The 23,911-nt window shown below is 53.0% G+C and overlaps 1 protein-coding gene across 8 annotated transcripts; it reads left to right on the top strand.

The window, feature by feature from the left end:
* Nucleotides 1–3,421: 3,421 nt before the first annotated feature.
* On the top strand, nt 3,422–23,911 carry UNC13D (unc-13 homolog D). Of its 8 annotated transcripts, none has more exons than XM_065694108.1 (32): nt 3,422–3,704; nt 10,946–10,978; nt 11,249–11,356; nt 12,417–12,476; nt 12,742–12,808; nt 12,892–13,069; nt 13,379–13,423; nt 13,848–13,916; nt 14,078–14,147; nt 14,485–14,592; nt 14,915–15,007; nt 15,257–15,360; nt 15,606–15,723; nt 16,322–16,446; nt 16,719–16,809; nt 17,064–17,120; nt 17,532–17,629; nt 17,853–17,904; nt 18,215–18,345; nt 18,668–18,788; nt 19,347–19,490; nt 19,680–19,778; nt 20,066–20,272; nt 20,451–20,519; nt 20,873–20,952; nt 21,151–21,256; nt 21,330–21,401; nt 21,529–21,612; nt 21,893–22,013; nt 22,492–22,615; nt 22,991–23,196; nt 23,297–23,911. In XM_065694108.1, the coding sequence occupies exons 1-32, from the start codon at nt 3,444–3,446 to the stop codon at nt 23,401–23,403; spliced, it is 3,408 nt and encodes a 1,135-aa protein (XP_065550180.1). In that variant the 5' UTR covers nt 3,422–3,443; the 3' UTR covers nt 23,404–23,911. The 8 variants fall into 8 exon arrangements, with proteins under 8 accessions (XP_065550180.1, XP_065550181.1, XP_065550182.1 ...); XM_065694109.1 differs by having other exon boundaries at nt 14,488–14,592; XM_065694111.1 differs by lacking the exon at nt 3,422–3,704 and adding an exon at nt 8,057–8,170.

A 23,911-nucleotide genomic window follows, 5' to 3' on the forward strand; every position in this document is an offset into this window, starting at 1 on the left:
TTTTGTTCTTGGCTACTCATTGCTGACATTAGTTGCTTGGTTTCTCTTGACTGACTTTGTAAAATGAAAAATAAGATGTTAAAATCTTTTGTCAAACACCATTTTGCTATTCCTGTTGTAAACTGGTGCGGCAGCTGCTTAACACTTTACCAGATGGTTGTAACCTGATAAAAGTAGTTAAGGGATGTAGTGTAGTTACTGCCTGTAAAGTGTTTCTCTAATTAGAAGCAATCAATAATCTTTTTTTATTGTTTAAGTGTGCTGAGGTGCCTGGGTAGTTCTGCTCTGTTAGGCCTGAACACTCTAAGGTGCTGTGGTCGACCTGGTAGCTCTCCTCCCTGGCAAAGTGGAGCAGTTGTTTCTCAGGCACCATGAAGCTCCTCCCAGGTGTGCTCTGGCAGCGCTGCAAGAGCTGTTGCTCATCAGAGTGAGCAGAATTAGGCCTGTCTGGATATTCTGGAGCAGGAAGTGTCCCACATGAGGTCTAGTTTTGTGGTTCCTCCGAGATGAGGTGACTCTGTCCAGTTTGTACTGACATTTGTCAAACAGAAGTTCAGAAGCTGCTTTACGGGTGACAGTCAAACCTTGCCTGACTTCATTCCTCTTCCCAGCTGCCACTAGCAGCCTTAATTCTCTTGAACTCCCTGACCAACATTTTCCAGGTACTGCTCTTCTATGTGATTTTCAACTTTCATGTCCTCCCAGCATTTTAAGGCTGGTTGAGCTATTTGGGTTTGGTTTTTGTAGCAAGAAGTGGTTGGAGAAGGAAAGCATGAAAAGAAAAAATATTACAGCCACGTAAGAGCCTAATAAATCCTGCTTTTTGAATTAGATGACTTCAAATCAGGTTTCCTGAATCACATTAGTCCAACTTCAAGATGCTGCAGAAACCTCTCTGTACTCTAGTTTAAAATGTCTCTCTCCCAGATGGATTTAAAATTTCCCTCCCAGACAGATGCTTCTAGAAAACAGATTGCACAAAGTTTCCAGGTCTCTCACCCAGCACCACTCACTGTGGAGCTCATGCCAACAATCACCACAAACTCAGGAAGTTTTTAAAAATCTTCCCTCAACTGGGTGTTCTTGGAAGAAGAAACATTTAGGTATCTGCTCTGATGAAAACTTGGCTCTGGTTCAAGCTGAGTGTCTCTTCTGCTAGTGTGGACAAGTGGGAAGATCTGCAGAGAGACCATGAAGGTTGGTGCCAGGAAAATGGAAAATATGTTGAAAGGTTGAGTCAGGCTGGAATAAATGAAATACTCATTTCCTCCACGTGGGTGTTAGTGAGCTAAATTAATGACTTTTGAGCTGTGATCTTTTTGCATTGGTTTGTCAGTGAATGTCCCTGTTCTTCCAGGCTAGAGCTTGGCATAGTCTGTGGGGAGGTGAGAAGAAGCAAGCCTAATTGATTGATCATGGTGGTATTGGTGCATTTGGAAAGGTACTGATGAGAAGTGAAGCATATTTTGGGAACACTGAATCTGTGGGCCTGGAAGGCTGGGCAAGTCACTGAGTCAGCAAGGCTCATGCATGTATTAGGTTGAGTGGAGAAGCACAATTCAGGAGAATGCAAATTTTGGCCAGACAGATGGTGGTGAGAATCCCTGCCTTGGTTGCTAAAACCCCAAACCCCAAATTTAGCCTAGATTTTTAGCACTTGCTCCCATGTCCCTGATGGGACTCTTCTTTGCAAAGGCCTTAGAGCAGGTCAAAGGGTCAGCTGGTTGTGCTGCCAGCATAGAAGGTTTTAAATATTAAAGTGGGGAAGTGCAATTCAAGGTCTACTTCTGCTTTGGAAGAAGGTGGGAGTAGGGCAGGAGGGAATGTTGTGCGTTAATGCATCTCCGGATCTGGTCCCTTCTTGCATAATTAACACCACAACAGAAAGGCTGTCATGTGAGAGCTGGATGAGTGCCATTAAATTCCAATATTTGGATGCTGTTACACTATTGAAGAAAAAAATGAATAGTTAATGTTGGATCCAGTTAAATCTTTTGGCACAGGCAGATGTTCTACTGCTGTGTGGTTTTATCTCTCTGATGTAACTTCAGCTCATTATTTGAGAAGTCCCTTGCTGCATCTTCTGCCTCCTTCCCCACTCTGCATGTACAGCTCTTTCCCCATTCCGCATGAGTGTGGCACAACCAGGCTATTTCTAAAGTGCTTTGAGATCTTATGCGAAAACCTGTTACCACAGGAAGTGTGGGTACTACTTACAGATTTCCTATGATCAGCCCTGAAATCTTGATGATATCCCTGGGAGCTGGAGAAGGTTTTTCCCTGGAAAGATGGGATATGTGCATGCTTGCCCAGGGTTCCCTCCAGCTGAACGAAAGCTGAGCCCTCTTCTTCCACACCATTCTGCCCAGATTTTACCTTGAGCACTCATGCTTCATGCAAGGTATTTCCAAGAAAAAAATTAAATCATTATTGTGCATCTCTGCTCTGGAGGCAGGCTGAGAGAGCTGAGCTGGTTCAACCTGAAGAAGAGAAGGCTCCTTAAGGGGAGACCTTAGAGCAGCTCCAGTGCCTAAAGGGGCTACAGGAAACCTGGAGAGAGGCTTTGGACAAGGGCCTGTAGGGACAGGCCAAGGGGAATGGCTTTAACCTGCCAGAGGGGAGACTGAGATGAGCTCTTAGGCAGAAGCTCTTCCCTGTGAGGGTGCTGAGGCGCTGGCACAGGGTGCCCAGAGAAGCTGTGGCAGCCCCATCCCTGGCAGTGTTCAAGGCCAGGTTGGACACAGGGGCTTGGAGCAAGCTGTTCCAGTGGAAGGGGTCCCTGCCAGTGTCAGGAGGTTGGAACTGGATCAGCTTTAATGTTCCTTCCAACCTAAACCAGCTTGGGATTCTGATTGCTGGAGGGATGCGCTTGAGCACACATGGGTACCGTGGTTAAGCCTGGCTGGGCAGCACCCTCCTGTCCCGTGTCTTCCTTCAGAGACCACGTGGTCTTTCCACCACTCTGAGCCGTAGACAGTCAAATTGCATCTCTGCCACATGCTGGACACAGGAATTGATGAGCTGTGGCTTGCAGCTGTGGCTTGCAGCTATGTCTCTCTTTGCAAGCACTGCTGGAGGTGGCAGGAGGTGTGGGGACAAGTTTGGATTGAGCTGTTCCCAGAAGCAGCCATGAGCTGGGTCAGCCCTCACCATGTGGCTGGCTAATGTGATCATATCACAGGTATTTCCAGCCGTAAACAGCTTCCAGGTTGGTATCAGAAGATAGGTTTTGCTAAGACAGACTGTGATCAAGAGGTGGTTTCAGGTTTAAGGCTATAGAAGTAAGTCCAAGTGACAAATGTTGGGGGTTTGTGGGTTGTTATGAAATGCCAGTACATGCAGGGCACAGATCTTCATTTTAGGCAAGGGTTTCCTTTACAGCTGTACAGGGTATTAGTCACCCGTCTGCTCTGCCACTTGAGTCAGCTCAAAGAGCTGCTATCATGAGGTTCAACTGGAAACTGATATTTCAGCACACTCCTTGCTCAAGGGCCATCACTGTGCTGCTGGGAGAGGCCACAGCAGGGTGTGAGGAGACCTACGCAACCACAAGGAACCACGAGCAGGAGTGGGGATTTGTATCTGCCTGGTGGGGGCTGCTGGATCTCACGTCTCAGGTGCAAAAGGGCCAGGATCTGTCTCTGCTACATCCTTCCAGCCATTTCCTACATATTTCCTACAGTGTCCGGATACTGGAGCCAAAGGTATCAGCTTGGACTCCATTTGCAAGCTTGATTCAGCAAATCCTGTCTTTCTAAACCTTTCCTTTCCCTTGCTCAAGTCCAGTCTCTCCTTCTCCTCCATGCACTTTGCTCCATAATGGCTAGGCTCTGGCTGGGGCTAAGTCACTCTTCCCGTGGCACAGATTGGCTGCAGTGGTACTCTGTGCTTTGATGTGTGTGAGTGGGATCTTGGGGTGGTACAGGGGGTTACTCCACTTGATGCGCTCCTCAGGTACCTGAGTGTCTGCTGCAAATTCTTCCACTTTCCTGAACACCTACCCTGGTCCCTCCTCAGCTCTTGCACAGCCTATAGATCCTGCTGCTCTGAACTCAGTGCCCCAAACCAGCAGATGAAATAGCCTTGAAATGTCTGTCCCCCCCTTTCTTGTCCCTGCAGTGAGTAAAGGGATGATAAACCCAATGGCATTCGTCTCACTGGAAGAGGGAGGTGACAGAAATGTTTGCTGTGTACACATAGAACATGGCAATGATGGAGAAAACATTTTAAAGCTGTGACGTGATGTTGCAAGCCAAATGAATGCCATCCAGGCCTGTACCTGAAGTCTGTGACCTTCTAAAGGGCACAGCTTGGCATCACAGCAGCATGTCTTCTGGAGGGGCTGGGGCTGTCCAGGGAAGCCTCAGGGTGATGACTGCTGTGGAGGCAGTGTGGCCAGAGTCATCCTCACATGCTCATGCCGTGGCGCTGGCAGACCTCGCTCCTGCCTGAGGCTCCCAGGGAAAATTCAGCTTTCACAAGGGCCCTGCCCCTATGGGTGCCTGGAAGTCCCCTTCGCTCTTCCTAAAAGGATGGGTTTTGCCTTCATGTCCTTCTAAGATGATGTGAGTGGGATGGGGGGTGCTGTTTGTTCCCCCACTTCTTTTCAGAGACCATCATTTTTTGCGAGGTGCCCTCAAAGCACTCAGGAGAGCCTCTGGAAGGAAAGATGAGGGATTAGGGCAGAAATAACTGGAAGACCCCATAGTAGACAAGGAGGTGAAATGACTGGCATTTTCACTTCACTGGATGTGAAATTGCTGCTCAAGCACACAGCACTCAGAGGTCCCCAGGGCAGGCCCTGCCTGGGCAGCCCTGAGGAGGAGGAGCAGGATCCTCCCTGTTCTCATTTTGAAACTACTTTCCCCTCCTCTGCCTTGTGCTTCTGTTGTGCACCTTGCCAAACCCTGGAAGGCGCAGCCTGGTTGCAGTCACTGGACCCCATGTGTAAAAGAAGAAGTGAGGGAGGGACATTTGAAATCAATTTTTTGACTATTTGCCCATTCCCAGCCAAGAGATTGAGATAAGGGTGAGGGCAGGCTGAGGCTCTGGGATTATCAAGCCAAGAGGTAAGGAGACAAATGGCTAATAATACTTGCAGAGGGTCTTTTCATACCCAGTTTTACTTTAAAGGGAAGATTATGCTCTATAAAGAGGGCAATAATGCTTGTTCTTTCAGAGATCTGAGGGGCTTTTTCAGCAGCACCTATAACCCTGTGCACAAGTGAACTGCCAACTATTTGTAGCAGGGGCAGACTGTAACCCCTACAGCCTGTAAGGAAAAGGGGTTTTCCTTTAGGACAAGCTGTTTTTAAAAGGAATGGAAGGGCTGTGTGTATATGTGGTACATGCTCCCAGCTAGTTACTTTGGGAGGCAGACTGATGTTGTGGGGATGACAACATCCACTCCTTTTGGAAAACAAAGTCCTTTCGCAGCTCCAGTCTTGGGGTGTCTGGGGATGTTTTCTAGTTGTCTGCAGGTTTGGGGCATGATGTTCATAGGGATTGTTGCTACTAATCAGAAATATGTGCTACTTCTGGAGCTACTTTCAGGTTTTTTCCTATCATTTCTTGGACAAAGAGTAATTCAAGGTGTAAACATGATGAGATATGTGAGCTCAGTGACTTGTTGCCGGTGTTTTGCAGAACAGTTGATCGCTGCTAGAACCCAGGGAGGAAAAAGGATATTTGCTGCTTTTGAAGCCTGATCACCAAATAACTCGCCCTTGACACACACAGAGGCTCAAGACCATACAAGCCCTGCACAGAGACCTTCTGTAGGGATTGTGCTGGCCTCTGATGGGTGGCGGGTGCTGTCCACCCTGCCAGGCTGTGCCAGAGCATTTCCCAATGGCGTTACAAACCAGCCCCAACACAGTGACAGGCTGGGGAACTTCTGCACAGAAGTTGAACTTTTCCTCTCTAAAACCTGCAAAATCCCAGCACAGCAGCGGCTCCAAGCTGGAGATTTCCTGATGCTTAGCAATATTTATGATTGCGGTGAATTTTATTTCTATGGCACTACAAGGAGAAGGCAGGTGGATTTGAAGATTAACTAAACTCTTACCAGTTGTTCTCTCTGTGCTGTTTGAAGTAAGAGATACTCCTTTGACCCCTGGTATTTTTTGTGGGCAAGAATCAGCCTGGGGATGCTGTGTCCGTGTTCTGCCTTTAATTCTCTGGCTGCTCTTTGGTAGGTCAGATTTTGCTTTTGCAATCAAAGCTAAAAGCAAAGATGACAAAAATAATTTTCAAATGCCATTGTGCACTTTACACCTCTACTTCTGAGTGGCAGCATTTTGCAGTGGAGCACAAGTGTGCTACAAGGTGTATGTCAAAGGAGAGTGATGAAGAACCGAAACCAGCTCCTCCGCTGTGTCTCACTCCATCAGCAAGGGAGGAGGTGCTTTTAAACTCTTTGCCCAAGTGGAGCAAATGTTAGGCTGGCTAAAATCAAGGCTGAGGCTGACAGGCTGGGCAAGCACGTCTGAGTGTGTCTGCTAGCAAATGGACAGGAACCTTCTTTGGGTCTCTACCACCAAGCTGTGGAGTGCAGAGGAAGTGATGCTGAAGCCCAGTTTATAGAATCATGGAATGGTTTGGGTTGGAAAGGACCTTAAAGCTCATCCAGCCCCAACCCCTGCCACGGGCAGGGACTCCTTCCACTGGAGCAGCTTGCTCCAAGCCCCTGTGTCCAACCTGGCCTTGAACACTGCCAGGGATTTGGCAGCTACAGCTTCTCTGGGCACCCTGTGCCAGCGCCTCAGCACCCTCACAGGGAAGAACTTCTTCCTAAGAGCTCATTTAAATGCTATCCAATAATATCTAACATAATATCTAATCAAAATTTAATCTGAATTCCTCAGGAATACTGTTGGTTGGATGGGGCTTGGAGCAGCCTGGTCTAAGGGAAGGTGTCCCTGCCCATGGCCGGAGTTTGCAACTAGTTTCCAACCCTAACCAGTCTGTGATTCTACAATTCTATGAAATGGGAATCTGTGAGAGTGCAGCATCAGCCATGCTCACAGCCCTGCTTCACAGAGCCTGTGGCTTTTCAGCAGTCATACGCTGCTGAGGACAGTGGCAGCAGTCCAGCAGCAGTGACGTGCATGTCTCCAGTGCAAGCTGATGTCCTTCCCTGAGCTGTGGGTCAGTCTACTGAGCAGCAAATTCTTGTGCAGCTCAACAGCCCCTCTGAGTCTCAGGCTGCTCCTAGTTCTGTGTGTGTAAGTACTTTGGACATCCAGGAGCAAAACAGCTTTTCCCTTGGCCTGCAGCTATTCCTGATGCCCACTTGCACCTTCCCCCCATGTGCCACCAGCACAGGCATTTTGACAGGGACTGGTGAGAGGAGGGCACTGCTGCAGCTCTGTGATAGGCAACTGCTCTGAATTGCAATCAGATAATGTATTTACAGGAATGAGAGCTGACAGTGAAGCACAAGTTTTCAACTCCATTTCCTGCTGCTTTTTTTTCTCAATAACCAGCTCTGCCTGGACAGCCCGTTCAGGAAAAAGACCCTTTGTCCTTCCCCAGTGCTGTCACTGGCGTCTATTCTCTGCCCAACCCTGTCCAGTGCACCCACATGCCGCAGGGGTTTTCCACCCTTCAGATTTTGCACTGAATTTCAAATCCCCTCCATCTCTTGGAGCTGAAGATGACCTCTGCTTTCTGCAGGGTGCCCATCTGTGCTCCCAAGGCATGACGGATCCCAAATACACATCGGAGCACAGATGCTTCATGTTGCCCCCACCCATCCTCCCCGCACACTCTTTTCCTGCTGGGCTTTGCCTTCTCAGAACTGTGTCTGGCAACGTGCTCCCAATTCCTTGCTCACAAATAACAGCAGGGGCTAGATGTAGCACTTTTCTTTGTTCTCATCCTGCCTGTGCCATGGCGTCCCCATTGCTGAGGGCCACTGGTGCAAGATGGGGTGGTGGGAAGCAGGGCTGGGGTTTCTGTGCCTTCTTGAAGGAGTCCTTTGCATATTTCCGCTTGTTAAAATGGCCATGTGAGATAAAGTCTGTGGTTTCCTCTGATCATGTGAGAGAGGGGAGAGAAGCAGCAGCAGCTGCGGAGCTGCAGCCGCTCTCACCCGCCAGCCTCCCACAAGATGGATGCTGCTGGTGAGACCCCCATGGGGACCCTCCCTGGGGAAGAGAACCCCGAGGTAGGCGCTTTTGACCCGGGGTGTTGGGGAGTGTGTTCAGGGTGTGATTGCTCCAAGGAGGGGATTGTGGCTGCCACGCCTGGGGGACCCCAGGGTGCAGAGCTGGGTGCCAAGGCTGTAAAAGGAGAATGAGAGAAGAGGGGCCTAGTCCATGTCCCAGCCAGGATGTTTTCAAAGGGTGAGCAAGGAGCGGGGGGGGGGGGGGGGGGGGGGGGGGGGGGGGGCACCATAGTCATGCAAATGTACAACCAAGGGTTGTGTTGGGGGTTGGCTGCAGTTCTGTGTCAGCGCTTAGCATCCCATCCCTTCTTACCTGGGCTACAGCTCCTCAGTGCCTCCCAGCCCCTCTGGCTCCCTGATGCCCTGAAGTCCCACTCTCACCCAACCCAACCAATTTCCCCTGCAGTGGCCAGACAGACAGCACCCCTGTGTCAGCCCCTGCTGAGATGGGACCTACAGCTCTGCACGGCACTGCTGGGACCATGTGGGCATGGTCCCTGGTGATCTGTCTTGGCTGTGTATCCCCCCACCAGGAACTTGTTCCTTCTAAGGGATAAGCCGAGAGAGCTGGGCTTGTTTAGCCTGGAGAAGAGAAGGCTCCTTAATGGGAGAACTTAGAGCAGCATAAAAGGGCTACAGGAAACCTGAAGAGAGGAGATTTGGACAAGGGCCTGTAGGGACAGGCCAAGGGGAATGGCTTGAACCTGCCCGAGGGGAGACTGAGATGAGCTCTTAGGCAGAAGCTCTTCCCTGTGAGGGTGCTGAGGCGCTGGCACCATCCCTGGCAGTGTTCAAGGCCAGGTTGGACACAGGGGCTTGGAGCAAGCTGCTCCAGTGGAAGGGGTCCCTGCCCGTGGCAGGGGTTGGAAATGGAGGAGCTTTAAGGTGCCTTCCAACCCAAACCATTCCATGATTCTAAGTGTCACTGTCTCTGCAGCTGAGGAGCTGGCCTCCTGCACTGATGGCACTGTCACAGCAGGAGGTAGGGGGGATGTTGGTGGCTGTATCCAGACCTAGATTTAAGCAGCATTCCTGGATTTGGGCTGGGCCTTTGGCACAGGGATTAGTAGCAGTAAACACATCCTGGTGGCTCAGCTCAGCTTTATCTTAACCAGACCCATGCACATATGGGCAAGCACAAAGCAGAACCCACAGCGGCTGTCCCTACTGGCAGAAGGGAGCAACATGGAGCTATCCCCAAAATCAACAGTGATTCCTCCCCCTGACTACTCCTCTGCTGGGCAAGGACCAGCAGCAGAGAAATAATAAACTCCTTTTTTTCCTCCCCCCAGCAACCCCTGCTTGCGGGGCAGCACTGCCCACAGGGATGCAGAAGGATTTGGGATGGGGCCATGTCCACTGTGCCCCGGTGCAGGCAGGATGGTGCTGGGTGAAGGAAGGGCCCTCCTGGGTACAACAGGTTCCCCCTTTCACAGGGGCTGCTGCAGCCCTTGGCACCTACCAGAGGTAGAAGGGGTCCTGGAGCAGGTGGGAGAGAAGTAGCTCAAGGGTTAAACTCGCTGGGGGTGGGAGAGTTGAATTTGGTCCAGATGGCTGGGGGATTATGCCAGCTTTAGATCTGCCATAAGCAAATGTTAATGTTCCAGCTCAGGATTGTGGGGGATCCTAAGGTCGTTTGGGGGCCTGGACTGACACACAGGTAGGGCTTATCCACCCATCCATTGCTAGGGCTGTGCTTGGCATGTGTTCCTCGGCACAGAAAGGGCCAAACTCATTTCAGAAATTTCCATCACGTTCTTCGGCATTACCCCCTTACTCTCCCAGTGGCCCCAGCACTGGGAGCCATAAAGGGCAGCACAGAGGCACCAATCCCCCTCCCTCTGGCTGTGTCACCTGGTTCATGGCAGTTGCAAAGTCACCATCACCCAGCTGGGCTCCGTGGCTGGAACAGGTTTCTCTGCCATGTGGTGGCTGAATCCAGATTGTGGTTAGAGAAGCAGAAGGATGGGCTCAGCCTCTTCACTGGGGAGGGAGCAGGGGGTGAGGACAGGCTGAGAGTTGGGGTTTGCCAGAGAATAGGGTATTTTTGGCAGAGGTGGTTTGATCTCCTGGATGGATCCATGTGGAGCCAAGATGAGTGAGAGGTGATGTTTGAGGTGGGGGACAACAGGGGCTGTGTGGGCAGCAGGACCCCTGCTCAGCCCCAGGTCTGAGTGCCACTGGAGCCATTATTGTGCAATTTAACTGCCTTTTTGAAAGCAAATGCTATTGCTGGTCATGTTTCAAGTAGGAAATGGACCTTCAACTCAACAAGTACCAATGCACTGTTGCAGCAGCACCCATTTTTCAGGCAAGGGGACTCAAGTCATAAATCCCAATGGCTTTCTGAAGTCGCTTTGCTGTCCTGACCAGTCTGCAGTTCCTTACCACACTTTGTCCACTTGCCTTCTCCCTTGGCTCGTTTTCTCTCCAGCCTGGTCCTGATGGGTCTGGCCAGGCCAGTGAGCAGCTCTGTGGGGCAAGAGGTGGGAAGCTGGCTTTTAAAGCCTCCTGTTGGTCCCCTGAAGTTGCCATCTTTGCTGCTCCCTCCTTAATTAACAGGGCGTGGGACTAAAGCTCCCATACTGTCCTGCCAGGTGGTGATGAAGTGATCTCTCAGCCACAGGGTTCCTGCTGGGTGTCACAACATCCTTTGGGGCATCCCAACACATGATGCCCCATTCTGGCTGCCCTGCCCAGCTGCTATTTCCTTCTAAAACCACCCTCTTCTGTGAGACCTGACAGGAAACCTCTCTGTTTCTCTTCTTTCTCCAGATGGATCTGTCCCACCGGTTCTCCAAGAGAGAGGTACAAATGTTGTCCCACAATGATCTCCCTGGGTGGCAATGGAGGGGGTGGCAGTGCTGCAGAAGCTTGGGGACATGGCTCAGCTCCTGAAGATGCTCCCCATGGACACCCTTTGCTGGTCAGGCAGGGCTGGATGCCAGGAGGAAGGTGACAGGGCCCAGTGGGAGCTGGCAGTGGGGATGCCTCATTAGTCTTGAGGGATGAATGGAAAAAGTCCCCGCTGGCCTGGCCCCAGGCAAGCTGTTGCCCCACCACCCCCCCCCCCCACAGCTGACCCTGCTCTACGAGGAGGTCCTCTACACCATCTGGCACCGCTTGGGCAAGCCTGAGCACCACCATGTCATGGATTCCCAGGAGCTCTATGCCTACGTGCAAAAGGTAATTCCCCACCTCCCTGACGGGGTCCCCAAAACCTGTTCCTGACATAGAACCAGAATAGTTGGGGTTGGAAAGGACCTTAAGATCAAGTTCCAAACCCCTGCCATAGGCAGGGACACCTCACACTAAACAATGTTGCCCAAGACACCGTCCAGCTCCGTCTTGAACACTGCCAGGGATGGAGGATTCACAATTTCCTTGGGCAACCCATTCCAGAGCCTTACCACCCTTACAGTAAAGAACTTCTTCCTTATATCCAGTCTAAGCTTCCCCTGTTTAAGTTTGAACCCATTACCCCTTGTCCTGTCACTACAGTTGCTAATGAAGAGTCCCTCCCCAGCATCCTTATAGTCCCCCTTCAGATACTGGAAGGCTGCTATGAGGTCTCCACTCAGCCTTCTCTTCTCCAGGCTGAACAGCCCCAACTTTCTCAGCCTGTCTTCATATGGGAGGTGCTCCAGTCCCCTGATCAACATTGTGGCCTCCTCTGGACTTGTTCCAACAGTTCCATGTCCTTTTTATATTGGGGACACCAGAACTGCACACAGTGCTCCAAGTGAGGTCTCACAAGAGCAGAGGGGCAGGATCACTTCCTTTGACCTGCTGGTCACGCTCCTTTTGATGCAGCCCAGGATATGGTCAGTTTCTGAGCTGCGAGCACACACTGAAGCTGGCTCATGTTCATTTTCTCATTGACCAACACCCCCAAGTCCTTATCCGCAGGACATGTCCATCCTCCCAGTGGAAGGGGATGGTGGGGGGCACTCAGAGGAAGTTTTTAACAAGCATCTTGAAAGACATAGCAGCAGCATCTAGCTGGAGGGCTGGTAAAGCTTGTGACTGAGCAATATTAGCCTTAGGGAGAAATATTTATCTTGGGCTCAGAATGGTGGGAAGTAGGCTTTCCCTGAACAGCTTTCAGCTGGTCCCCAGCCCTTCTGCTGGGGTCTTTGCTGGTCTCTTCTCACCTGGAGCTGCCTCCCAGGGAGCAGAGGGAAGCCCTTGGCTGCTCTACAGCTACCGTTAACAGGGCAGCATCCATTACCTGGTATCTACACAGGCTTTTGGCATGGATGAAGAGGAGCACAGTGTCATCATGCAGCAGGTCAAGGAACTGGAGGTATGCAGCAAGACCATGCCTCCCCAATGTGCTGTGACCTGGGGGGGAGTTGCTGCAGTGGGATGGTGCTGGGGGGCTGCAGTGTCTTTTGGCCCTTGTGCTTGGGCTTTGGGGTATGGGGTGCCCTGGGCTTGTGCTGGGGGAGTCACCTGGGAGCTGTTCACTGGTCTGAACAGCAGCTGATGGTGTGGGCCTGCATGAGCCTCTGCTTCCTCACAACTCTGCTGACTCCTACATTAATTATTTTTTTTTCTTACTCTTCCAGAGTCCAATTTTCTGCCTGAAAGCAACTGTGAAGGAAGCCAAGGGGATTTTGGGTAAAGATGTCAGTGGTAAGTGGAAATGAGTGGGTGTCTCATTGGAAAAGGGGCAGGCACTGCTCCAGACAGGGACTTGTGTGTCTCCATCCTCACAGGGTTCAGTGACCCGTACTGCCTGCTGGGCATCAAGACCAAGAGCCAGGAACTTGCCAACCCTGACCACAAGAAGCGGATGAAGGCTGTGGTCAAAGACCTCATCCCTGAAGACCAGATCCATCGCACCCAAGTTATAAGCCAGACCCTCAGCCCGGTGTGGAATGAGACATTTATCCTGTAATCTGCCACCCCTTGGCTTTGCTCACTGGGGAGATGAATGGGGGAGGTTTCACTACTCACCCCAACCAGGAACTCCTAGGGCAATGCTGACTGGGGCTTTCCATGCTTCTGGTCTGACCTGTGCAGCTGATACAGAGAGATGAAAAGCAAAAGCAGTCTCTCAGGGCTCTCCCACGACTTTCCCAGGCTGTGCAGGGTGGTTTTGGGGTCTCCCCCAGCCTGCCTGTAATCCCTAGTGGTCCTGCCTGCTTGCTGCCAGTTCCTTGGATGCTGCTTGAGTAACAGCATCCCACTGGTTCCTTGCAGGGAGTTTGAAGACATGGAGACAGCAAGCTTCCACCTGGACATGTGGTGAGCAGCAACCACCCTCAGACCAGCAACCCTGACCCCCAACCCTGAGCAGGGTCCTGCCTCCTGGGAGGGTCCCTGGTGTGGTCCTTCAGCCTGCTCCTTTTAAAACCCCCAGAAACCAGCTGGGAACCCCTTTCCCTGTCACTGCTGGAGTAGTGCGCAGTTCAGGATGTGACCAGCATGAGCAAAGAGTCCAGGCTGGCTTTGCCTGGGCAGGGCTGATCAGGACCCCTGACTTTATTTACGGGAAGAAGTCACATGCTTGCAGATTTTGGCTAGACATCTGGTTTTGGGAGATGGTCTTAGTTCCAATGCATTTCCCCCTCCCAGCACCTTCTTTCTTCCACCACCACTGGAGCGCCCTGAAGGGTTTTGCAATTGCTTGAATTTCCTCCTTTCTCATGTTGGGTTTCCCTGCCTGCAGGGACTCGGACATGGTGGAGTCAGTGCGGCACAAGCTGGGGGAGCTGACAGACCTCCATGGCCTCAAACGGTTGGTGCTAATGGTCCTAATGGCTGATGAAGGAAGAGGGTTTGGAAAATGCTTAAAAATTGCTTTTGGAAAGAGGGCTGGTGGGTGGCAGGGCTGTCACCCTTCCTCGCCTTAACCAATGACTTTTCACAGTCACACAAATCCTTGTTCATGGCTTTCAGGATCTTTAAAGATGCTCGCAAAGACAAAGGGCAGGACGATTTCCTGGGGAATGTGGTCCTTCACCTGAAGGTGAGCACTGCAGTGCATCCTCTGCTCCAAGTGACTCCTCATGTGCCTCTTTAAACCTCCCAGATCTGGGCAAGATCCCAGCCCTGTGGCTACACTGAGCATACCCAGGAGCCCAGCTTAGAGCCACAAACTGATGCCAGGTCCCTCAGTTCGGTGGCAGGTGCCCTGGCCATCAATCACTCAAGCTCAGTGATGATGTATCATTTAGTTTTAATCCAATATTAGTGTTATCTAATAAAGCATCTTACTATTCTATTAATGCAGTGGGACCTCATCCTGGATTTGAATCCTTCCCCCGGGAAGGCTGCCTGGGGATTCACCTTTGTCTCTGTTCAAGCAGGATCTGCACTGCTGGAATGACCGTTGGTACCAGCTGGAGCCACGAACGGAGACGTACCCAAACCGGGGACAGTGTCACCTGCAGTTCCTGCTTACACACAAGAAGGTAGGAGGAGATGGGGAGGGGGATCCCTATCCATTTCCTTGGCAGAATGGGGTAGCTGCCTGTCCCTTGGACTCTATCTTGGGGTCACATGACCAGATGTGCCAGCACTAGTGTTTGCATGTGCTGTAAAACAGCTTGATCTTCCCCTGAGCTACATGCCAGCAAGGGTGCCTTGGTCCTGGTGCAGCTACACCACCTGGCTCAGCTTCAGGTGGGCCTCTCTGGCCCCATGCTCTTTGGGTTCCCGTGTCCCACTCTCTGACTCCATCTCTGCATCTTCAGGCCATTATGGTTATTACTTCTATGCCTTGTGTCTTTTCAGAGGGCCACTACAAGCAGTCGAACACAGCCAAGCTACACTGTCCATCGCCACCTCCTGCAGCAGCTGGTGTCCTATGAGATCCTTCAGCACCAGGTACTGTGTGGGAGAATCCCTCCAGCAGCTGGGCTGGGGTGAGGGTTTCCTTTGGAGCCCATCACACTTAACACCTTGCTGCAGTGTGATGGGGAGGAGGGTCATGATGATACTTGCCTGTGCTTATCATTCTTACGGGGCACCCATTCATCCTGTGGGCCTGCAAACACCCTGCCTCGGTGCCTGTTTCCCTCCTTGCTCAGCCCAGCTTGCTCCAGGACTCATCACCCTCCCTTTGCATCCTTGCAGGCTGGCAGCATTGCCTGGGATGGGGAGCTGAGCAGGCATGCCAGCACTGTGCTGCACCTGCATGCCACGCAGAAGGATCTGTCCGACTTCCACCAGGTCATAGTGTGAGTACCCCATGCCCAGGGAGCCACGATGCAGCATCAGGAGGGTCAAGGGCTCTGACAGCTCCCCTGGGCATTGTGTGACTGCGTCTGGTCTCTCCGGTGGTGCCCCCTGCCCTGAGCAGGACAAGGGGAACTGGGTACCACCCATGCAACCCCAGCTGTAGCCAGGGTGGGGGGAGCTTCACGCTAGCCCCTGAGTGTCCACCAGCTCTGAGGGCTCAGCCCAGTCTCTCCCTCGCCTCCAGGCGGTGGCTGGCATACAGCAAGCTCTACCAGAGCCTGGAGTTCAACAGCAACTGTCTGCTCCATCAGATCACCAGCATCGAGTACCAGTGGGTGCAGGAGCGTCTGAGGCCAGAGCAGGTGAAGGGGACTCTGGCATCGTGCAGGGGCAGAGATCAGGGGAATGTGCCCCATGCACCCAACCCCGTGCCTCTCCTCCCAGCTCCCATGGCCATTTCCATCCCTGTGTTCCAGGAAGGGCAGGAGCTTGTGGGCTACAGGAGTGCTGGGGTGTCTGCGGGGCATTTCTGAGGAGAACCAGCCTCAGGAACCAGGACAACCCAGGGTCAGGGAGCCCCTTTGCCCCAGGAGTTTGTCCACCCTGTCTATGCACAAGCCTTTACTGTTTGCACTGACATCCCCCCTCCTCCATCACTGCTATCAAGTCAATCACAACCCTCTACAAGACATAAATATGACCCAATTCCTACTTTTCCCAGCCCATGAGTTTTCCCAGAGCATGCCAGCACCTGCTGAGACTCTGAACTTTTCAGGCATAGCAATGAGGTTTACGTACAAAGCTCAGTTCAGAGAAGTTACTGGAGGCATTAGGGGGTTTCCCACCCCTAGAGCATGCTAGAAAGGTACACCAGCTCCCTCCATCACAGTACCATGGTTCTGCCAGCATCTCTCGTCTGCCACTGAGGTGGACAGGACATGTTTCCTTCCTTCTCCCCAGAAAGCAGAAGTGGCCGAGTCCTTCCAGTCCTTGCTGACTTACGGGGTCTCCCTCATTCGGAGGTACCGCATCATTTTCCCACTTTCTGTCCCAAGGTCCACAGAAAGACTCCAGTCCCTGCTCCGGTGAGTTGAGCACCAGTGCCAGCTGTGCATGGGGTCCTATGGCTTGGCCATCATGATGGACAAGCCTGTAAGCTTCAGCAAAAACCTATGTGAACCCTTTCTGTCCCCTTCTAGGCTGAGGTGGCACTTGTTCTGTCTTGTCCCTCATCCTGGGCTCTCTGTGGTGGTTGTTGTTGGGAGGGGAAGATCTGCTTGGGTAGGGTTTTGGGGGAGAGAGTTCATGGTTTCTGAGGGACTGGTGCTGGGTTTCACTTCATGTTCTTGCTTTGCAGAGTCCTGGTCCAGATGTGCAAAATGAAAGCTTTCCATGAGCTGTGCACACCCAGCCCCAACCTCCCCAACATGGTCTCCACAGCACTGAAGGTAGTGGGACCAGGGTCTCAACCTCCCAGTCCTGGGCAAGTGGGACCCTGCACACTGTCCATGCAAAGCCACATGGACCACCATGAAGGAGGGAAATACCTACCCATCTTCAACTTGATGGTCGCAGCTTGGGGTTACCACCACATGGGGTTGGGTCCTGCCACACCAGGGGACAGGGAGAGTGAAGAGGGTGGCAGAGCTGGCTTTGCTCGTCCTGCTTCCCTGACATCACACCATGATTCCTTTCTTGCCAGTCAGGCACAACAGAGTGGTTCCATATGAAGAAGCAGCACCTCAAGCCCATGGTGAAGGTCAGTTCTCATCTCTGCCTCCCTGACATGATAAGGAACAGTTTGCTGGGTAGGGAGTGGGAGTCCCAAGGCAGTGGGAAGAGAAGACTGAGATGAGGCTTCTCCAGTTTTCTGATTCATCAAGCAATTTGGGTTTCCAGCTTAAAAATACCATGAGCCATGCTACCTGCAGCTGCCAAGGTGCCTTGGGGGTTAAGGCCTTGTTGCAGTGCTCAGGAGAAGAGGTGGCCCCCAGAGCAGCCATGCAAGCACATGACGACATTGAATGTTATCAACAACTGGTGCTTAGTGGGTCTAAGGATAGATTGCTACCTCACAAAAACAAACTATAGAAATAAATCAGATCAGAACAGAGCCCAGGTCATCTCATAATCACTGAGCATCAAAAAGAAGCTGTTCTTTCCTTTGCAGAGCATGGAGGAGAATGGCAAAGCCTTGTCCAGACTCCTCCTGGAGGTGTTAGGAGATCTCCAACAGTGCCAGAAAATCTGGAATAGATTTTTTATCAGGTAAGTTTTGGAGCTTGATTCCCCCCCCCCATCCCTGGGGTGAAGAGCAGCAGGACACTTTGATGCCTCATTCCTTGGTTCTTGGGCTCCACAGATAGCATCTGTGGTCCCACCTCTGCTTCTTAGACCTGTACTGTCCTTGCCATTATGGAATGGGCATGGCCCAGGAGGGTTTGCTGGGCTGGAGCTGGCAGGCTCCTGACTCCCTGTTTCTCTCTTGCAGCACCTTGAAGTTGAATCTGTTCTCCATTGCTTACCTGGAGCTGGAGAGGCTGGTGAGCAAACCTGTGCTGCTCTGCACTTGTAGGACTAATGTCGAAAGGAAGGCTGAGGTTTATGGCCACCCTTCATGTAGCAAAAGGTTGTTGCAAGCCTGGAAAGGGAGCAAACCAGGGAAACTCTCCATCTTTCCCTGTGACCCAAAGACTGCTTACTTGACCTAATGAATCTCCTGAAATGCCACCTAAAAGGAAGAGGAGTTCCCTGACCTGATCCTCACCCATGGCTCTGTGAGCCCCAGCCAGACCAAGCCTTCCTGGCTGGACCCTCACTAACAATTGTCTCCATTCCCTTGCTCGCTACCAGGTTGCGGAGCATGTCCAGGACCAGCTACGCGAGGTCAATAGCAGTATGTCCAAACCCACAGCCGAGAGCCTTTTCCAGCTCTACATGAACCTCCAGGAGCTTTATCGGATGAAGGACTTCCTCCCAAAGAGGTATACAACCCAGAGAGAGGGAATGAGCAGTTCATTGATAGGAACTCTAAATCCTTCCAATTCACCTACATCAGTAACTACACACAAGGCAGACAGGGCTGTTGGTGTCTGGTATTGCTATGAGCATCACCAGAAGTGTTTCAGGCCCTCCTCTGAGTGGGTCTGATGGAGACCTCAACTTCCAGACAAGTGGAGGTTTCTCCTTAGCATGTTGCTACATGCTCCCTCCTCCTCAGGTCAGTTTCTTGTATGCAAGAGCAAGGAGGGCTGATGGTCTGTGCCACTGCTGTGCAGTTGGAGAAGCTGCTGCCTTCATCCACAGGGATGGACCTCTGGCTCTGAACAATTTCCACCAGTGGTTCAAGGAAGGTGTTCCCCAGTGGCTGCAGAAGGCCTACACCATCGCTTTGAAGAGGGCACAGAGAGCTGTCCAAATGGACCAGGTAACCCAGGGAGGAGGAGAGCATCTCCCTGCATCCTCTGGGGTCACTTCAGCTCCTTCCATGCCTTGCTGCTGCACCTGGCTCACAGCATTGAGACCACCACGTAGGTGCCCCTTGCAGCCCAGGAGCAGGCTGGTTCCTCTCAAAAATGCATAACAAATGATGGGGTGTCATGGAGCAGTTGATCCCACCCATGCCCCTTCCCCTGCTGCTCTCTGGCAGCCTGAACAAGCTGATGAGCATGCATTTGGGCCATGCTGTGAGCATCTGCTTCTCTTCTCACCTTTAGGAAGAGGGGAGGGAAGGCAGCCATGGGGCAGTGGGCTCCTTGCCCCACTCTTCAGCGTGTTCCGACAATGCTGGGTGGCGTACAGTGGAGGACTCAGTGCAGGGAGCTCAGCCTACTTCTTCCATCCTCATCTCCTCTGCTCTCCAAAGTGGTGGCATTGGGATATATGGGAACTGATGATGGGCTGCAAAGTAAAGGAGCAGCTCTCCTATGTGGGATGGCTTCTTTCAATACAAGCCAAGTTGCATGTACTTTCTCTGCTCCCTCAGCTGACACCCTTTGGGGAGCACAACAAGCACAGCACTTCCACTGTTGACCTGTCCACCTGCTACGCCCAGATTGTGAAGACCTGGCAGCAGCTCAACTGGCCAGACCCTGAGGAAGCCTTCATGATCATGGTGAAGCTTGTGGAGGTTTGTACACCGGGCCCTGCCAACAAATACCATGCTCACAGACATCAGCAGAGTATCTTCTCCTGCTCTTGGATACCTGTCTCCAAGAATGGGGCTGGTGTCCCATGCTGACCTGGTGGGGTCCTCTGACTCCACAGTGGTCCCCACGCTGCCCAGCTCAGTCTTGTTGGTTTCTTTTCTGTCCCACAGGACATCTGTAGAATTGCCCTGATGTACTGCCGGCTCATCAAGGGGAGGGCTGAGGCTTTGTCACTGCACAAGCAGAACGAGGGTGAAGAGGCCAACAGGGTTGGTATTGGGTCAGGGTCCTGTGTAGGGAGAGGCAGGATTTGGCCATGGTTTCTGGGCAAAGAAGGAGACGGGCTGCTGAGCATCCAGCCAACATCCCGCATTTGGGTTTCATAGAGATTGGTTGGCCCCTGATAGCCACAATCCTAGAAAATCAGGAGGGAAATGATGTGAGCAGTGGTAGCAGGATGAGAATGGGGCATGGAAATAGCGATGGAGATGGGACTGGGCATGGGGGGATGCACCAGGGGGTGTGGGACACTCTGAAACAGACCCGTTTTCCCCAGCTCTGCATCGTGGTGAACAACATCAAGCAGCTGCGGCTGCTGATCCTGAAACTGCCATCGCAGCTGGACTGGGTGCAGCTGGAGCAGCGCACGGGAGCCGTCATTGACAGGCAGCAGATCCAGCACACGCTGCACAAGCAGCTCGACAGCACCATCTCCTGCCTGGACCACGAGGTCCAGGAGGTGGTGCAAACCCTGGCCACCAAGGTAACCACCTGCCACCGGCTCCCCCTCGGCACTTGCCTGGCCCAGAAGTGGGGAGGTTTCACCCAAGGGGGCCTGGAGACCATAATGCTCCTGGGATGGAGATAAGAATGGGCCAGTGCATGGGGAGGCTCTTGCAGAGGTCAAAGCCCAAGAGCCTCTCTGCATTTCTCCCTGGCAGCTGGAAAAAGGCATTGCCAGACACATCCAGGAGCTCTCATCTTCTAACAACACCAGGGAGCCTGAGGATGTAAGTACCTGGCCCAATTTCTCCTGGACCATCTCTTTAGGGCAGCCATGAATAACTTTTGCCTACTTGACAGAGACTCCTGTTACCCTTCCCCAGCTCTCCCTGCCCCACACCTGGGGCACAAGATGCACCACCAATGTGGCCCAGACATCCAAATTCTGACATTTGTTGCCCATGTCAGCAGCAGGATCAGACAGGGCACAGCCTGCCCATGTCTTCACTGTGGGAGGGAGCCCTGGACCCTCCTCTGCCCTGCTGGTTCCAGCCAGCAGTGTTCTGCCCCTCTCCCTGCTGTGATCTGCTGGATACGCCCCCACCGTGCCCTCCCCAATGCTGCTCTCCTCTCACTGCAGTCCGTCATGCCCCTCATGAAGTTCCTGGAGTCGGAGCTGCAGTATCTCAATGAGCATCTGGTCCAGGAGAACTTTAAAAGGTGATTAGGGCACTGGGGATGCACCATGGCAGAGGCTAGGTCCCATGGGTCTTGGGAACCTCCCGCTCTGGGCTGGCTGCTCAGCCCTGTGGGATAAGCCCGTTCTCTCCGGGGCTTTGCAAAGCCCCTCGGCTGAGGACTGACCTCCCCAACCCATCCCCTGGGATCCCTCACAGCCTTCCTTCCTTGCCCCTGCAGCCTCCTCATTCTCCTCTGGCATCACACCTTGGCCGTGCTGTCAGCAGCCATGGGCCAGCAGGTCCCCTCAGCCCAGTGCTACAAGAAGCTGCACTGTGCCCTGAAGGTACCAAGGGGGGAGCTGCGGAGTCCCTGGCAGGGCTGGGTGTTTGGTTGCTGACTAACACCATCCTCACCAGAGCCTGGAGCTGTGCTTCCATGCCGAGGGCTGTGGGCTGCCGCTGGAGATGCTCCACACAGCAGTCTTCCAGGTACAAGGTGCTGGCGATATCTGGAGAGGGGGTCCTCAGGGGTTTCCTTTGGGTGGTCTCCAGTGATGACATCCCTGCACTGTGGACCTGTTGCGTGTTTGACTGTCACCTCTCATCCTCCCTGCAGTCGCTGGAGACCCGCCTGGACCTCTGCTCTGCCACCAGCCGCAAACTCATCCAGAAATACTTCAGCAACAGGATCCAGCAGCAGGTAAGAGGCAGGATGGTGCCCCCAGCCCTTTCCTACATCCCACCCTTGCACATGCAAGGCTGCCTGGCACAGCCTGCCTCTGGAAATGTGGGATTCCCCCACCATCCTCTCAGTCCTGGGGTTTTTAGGCTGGTATTGCCCCAGTGGCAGGATGGAGAGAGCTCAACTGCATCCCAGAGAATGCCCATCATCTCCTCTACCCCAAAATTCCTGCTCAGCCTCCACCAGACACTGGGCATCTCCTCCATAAGCACCTTATTCTTGTACCCCCCACACTCAGCTGGACGCCAGCTCGGAGAAGTATGGGGCTGTGACCATCAAAGCAGTGTACTGCCCTTCGGAGCAGAAACTCCATGTGGAAGTGCTCAATGCTGTCAACCTCATCCCTTTGGACTCCAGCGGTGAGTGGGGTGGGCTGGGGAGGCCCACCATCTTGGGATCCCCTGTCCTTGTTCCCCTGTATGCTGCTGGGTAGGATAGTTGCTGGCAATGTTTGGATTAATGGAACTCTCTCTTGAGTTGCTTTTTCATTCAAGGAGGTGGGTTTGAGAACGAAGGGAGGTTATTGCTCTGGTCTGGGGTGGGCCAGTGGGATGAGGCAGGCAGGACACACATCCCACTGCCCTCAGTTTGCTGGACAAGCTAGCAGCCAGGCAGGTGAATTTTTTCCAGCATGCAAACCATGTCTCGGCCCCCAGAAACTATGCCAGGGTGACAAGGGCCAGAGTCCCAGGGTGGCTGTCATCTAGGGAGGTCTCCAGGAGAGGTCACTCCTCTTGCAGCCACCTATGGGGTGGTCAGGGTGAGGGAAGTTCCTGCATCCTCCCGGGAGCTGGGCTGGGGGGCAGCAGGAGGGGGCTAACATCTTCTCCCCACCAGGCTCCAGTGACCCCTTCATCCAGCTCACCTTGGAGCCCCGGCATGAGTTCCCCGAGGTGGTGGCCCGGGCCACCCAGTGCAAGAGGAATGAGCTGCACCCCCTCTTTGATGAAGCCTTTGACTTGTATGTAGGGGCTGACATCCCCTGACCCCCTCCTCCCCCAATCCCCTCTGCTCCCCAAGCTTCAGCTGAGCTTCAGCTATGGGACTGCTGCTCTGGGAACTGGGTCCTGTTCTGGGATTTCACTCCCTGCTCAGCTGTGGGATCCCACAGTGAGAGCTGGGGTAGGGGCACCCTCAACACCAGGGTCCCACAGGATAGTGTGGGGCTGTGCAGGGGCCCTGTGCTTTGAAGAGGTTGAGGTCAGTGCAGGGACGGGTTGGGAGGGTATCACAGTGGGGAAGCCTATGGTAACCTATTTGGTCCCTGGAGGGAAGGTTGAATTCTGGGATGTGATGAATTGTTGAATTCTAGTCCCTGCATCCCATCACCCTGCAGCTTGATCCCCGCCGAGAAGTGCCGGCAGGAGGGTGCCTGCCTGCTCCTGACTGTGTTTGACTACGACATGCTGGGGGCCAACGACCTGGAGGGTGAAGCCTTCTTCCCTCTCTGCCACCTGCCTGGCCTCAACACCGATGAGGACCCTGTTGACGCAGGAAGGGTGCCCCAGACCCGCCTCCCCCTCACACATCCCAAACCCACTGGTATGTGGAGCCACTGCCAAGCTGAGCCCCCACCAGCCCCACAGCATGAGGAGGGGCTGCAGTGAGCATCCCCCACCACCGCTCCCCTCCTCTTTGGCAGGAGATGAGATTCTCCAGCTGCTGGAGTCCAGGAAGGGGGACAAAGAGGCTCAAGCCTTCGTTAAGCTCCGCAAGCAAAGAGCCAAGCAGTCCAAGGAGACAGAATGAGGCAGAGGAAGAGGGGCCTGAAATGAGGGGGTCCAGCCAATGGGGCCCCTCTGGAATTTTCCTGGTGCTGGAGCTAGAGCTGTCTGCAGGGACCAGGAGAGGGGGTCCCTGTGCCCTGCAAACCTTCCCAGCACCCACCTCTCCCCTGACCTTAGGTAGCTCCTGGGAGGCTGGGGAGGGTGTACCTGGTATTTCAGGGCATTTCTTTGCCTGTCTGGACTAGCGACACTACTCCAGGGATGGGAAATTGTCTGGCTGTCCCTGCCCACCTCCCCATTAGCTTGTCACTGCTGGTAGCACATCTCGTGGCTGTGTCCCCAACCCTCCTGTCTGCAGCATGGGGTCAGGGCAAAGTAAGGGCATCATCATTTATTTGGGGTGGGAACAACCAGTGGCCAAACCCGCTTTTTCTTTTTTTCTTTTTTTTTTTCCCCTTATAATCTATTCTTTTCCCTCTTTTTTTCCCATGGATCAACCTCTAATTTTAAATTAAAAGCAACAAAGCTCA

The sequence above is a fragment of the Lathamus discolor genome, chromosome 13 (assembly GCF_037157495.1).
Source record: "Lathamus discolor isolate bLatDis1 chromosome 13, bLatDis1.hap1, whole genome shotgun sequence".
NCBI lineage: Eukaryota > Metazoa > Chordata > Aves > Psittaciformes > Psittacidae > Lathamus > Lathamus discolor.

Excerpts from the sequence above, each read along its gene's own strand:
- UNC13D (XM_065694108.1), top strand. The coding sequence starts at position 3,444 with ATGAGGTTCAACTGGAAACTGATATTTCAGCACACTCCTTGCTCAAGG. Across the intron at positions 17,630-17,852 it reads TGGAATAGATTTTTTATCAG|CACCTTGAAGTTGAATCTGT; the intron begins GTAAGTTTTGGA and ends TCTCTCTTGCAG. Across the intron at positions 18,346-18,667 it reads AAGGACTTCCTCCCAAAGAG|GGATGGACCTCTGGCTCTGA; the intron begins GTATACAACCCA and ends CTTCATCCACAG.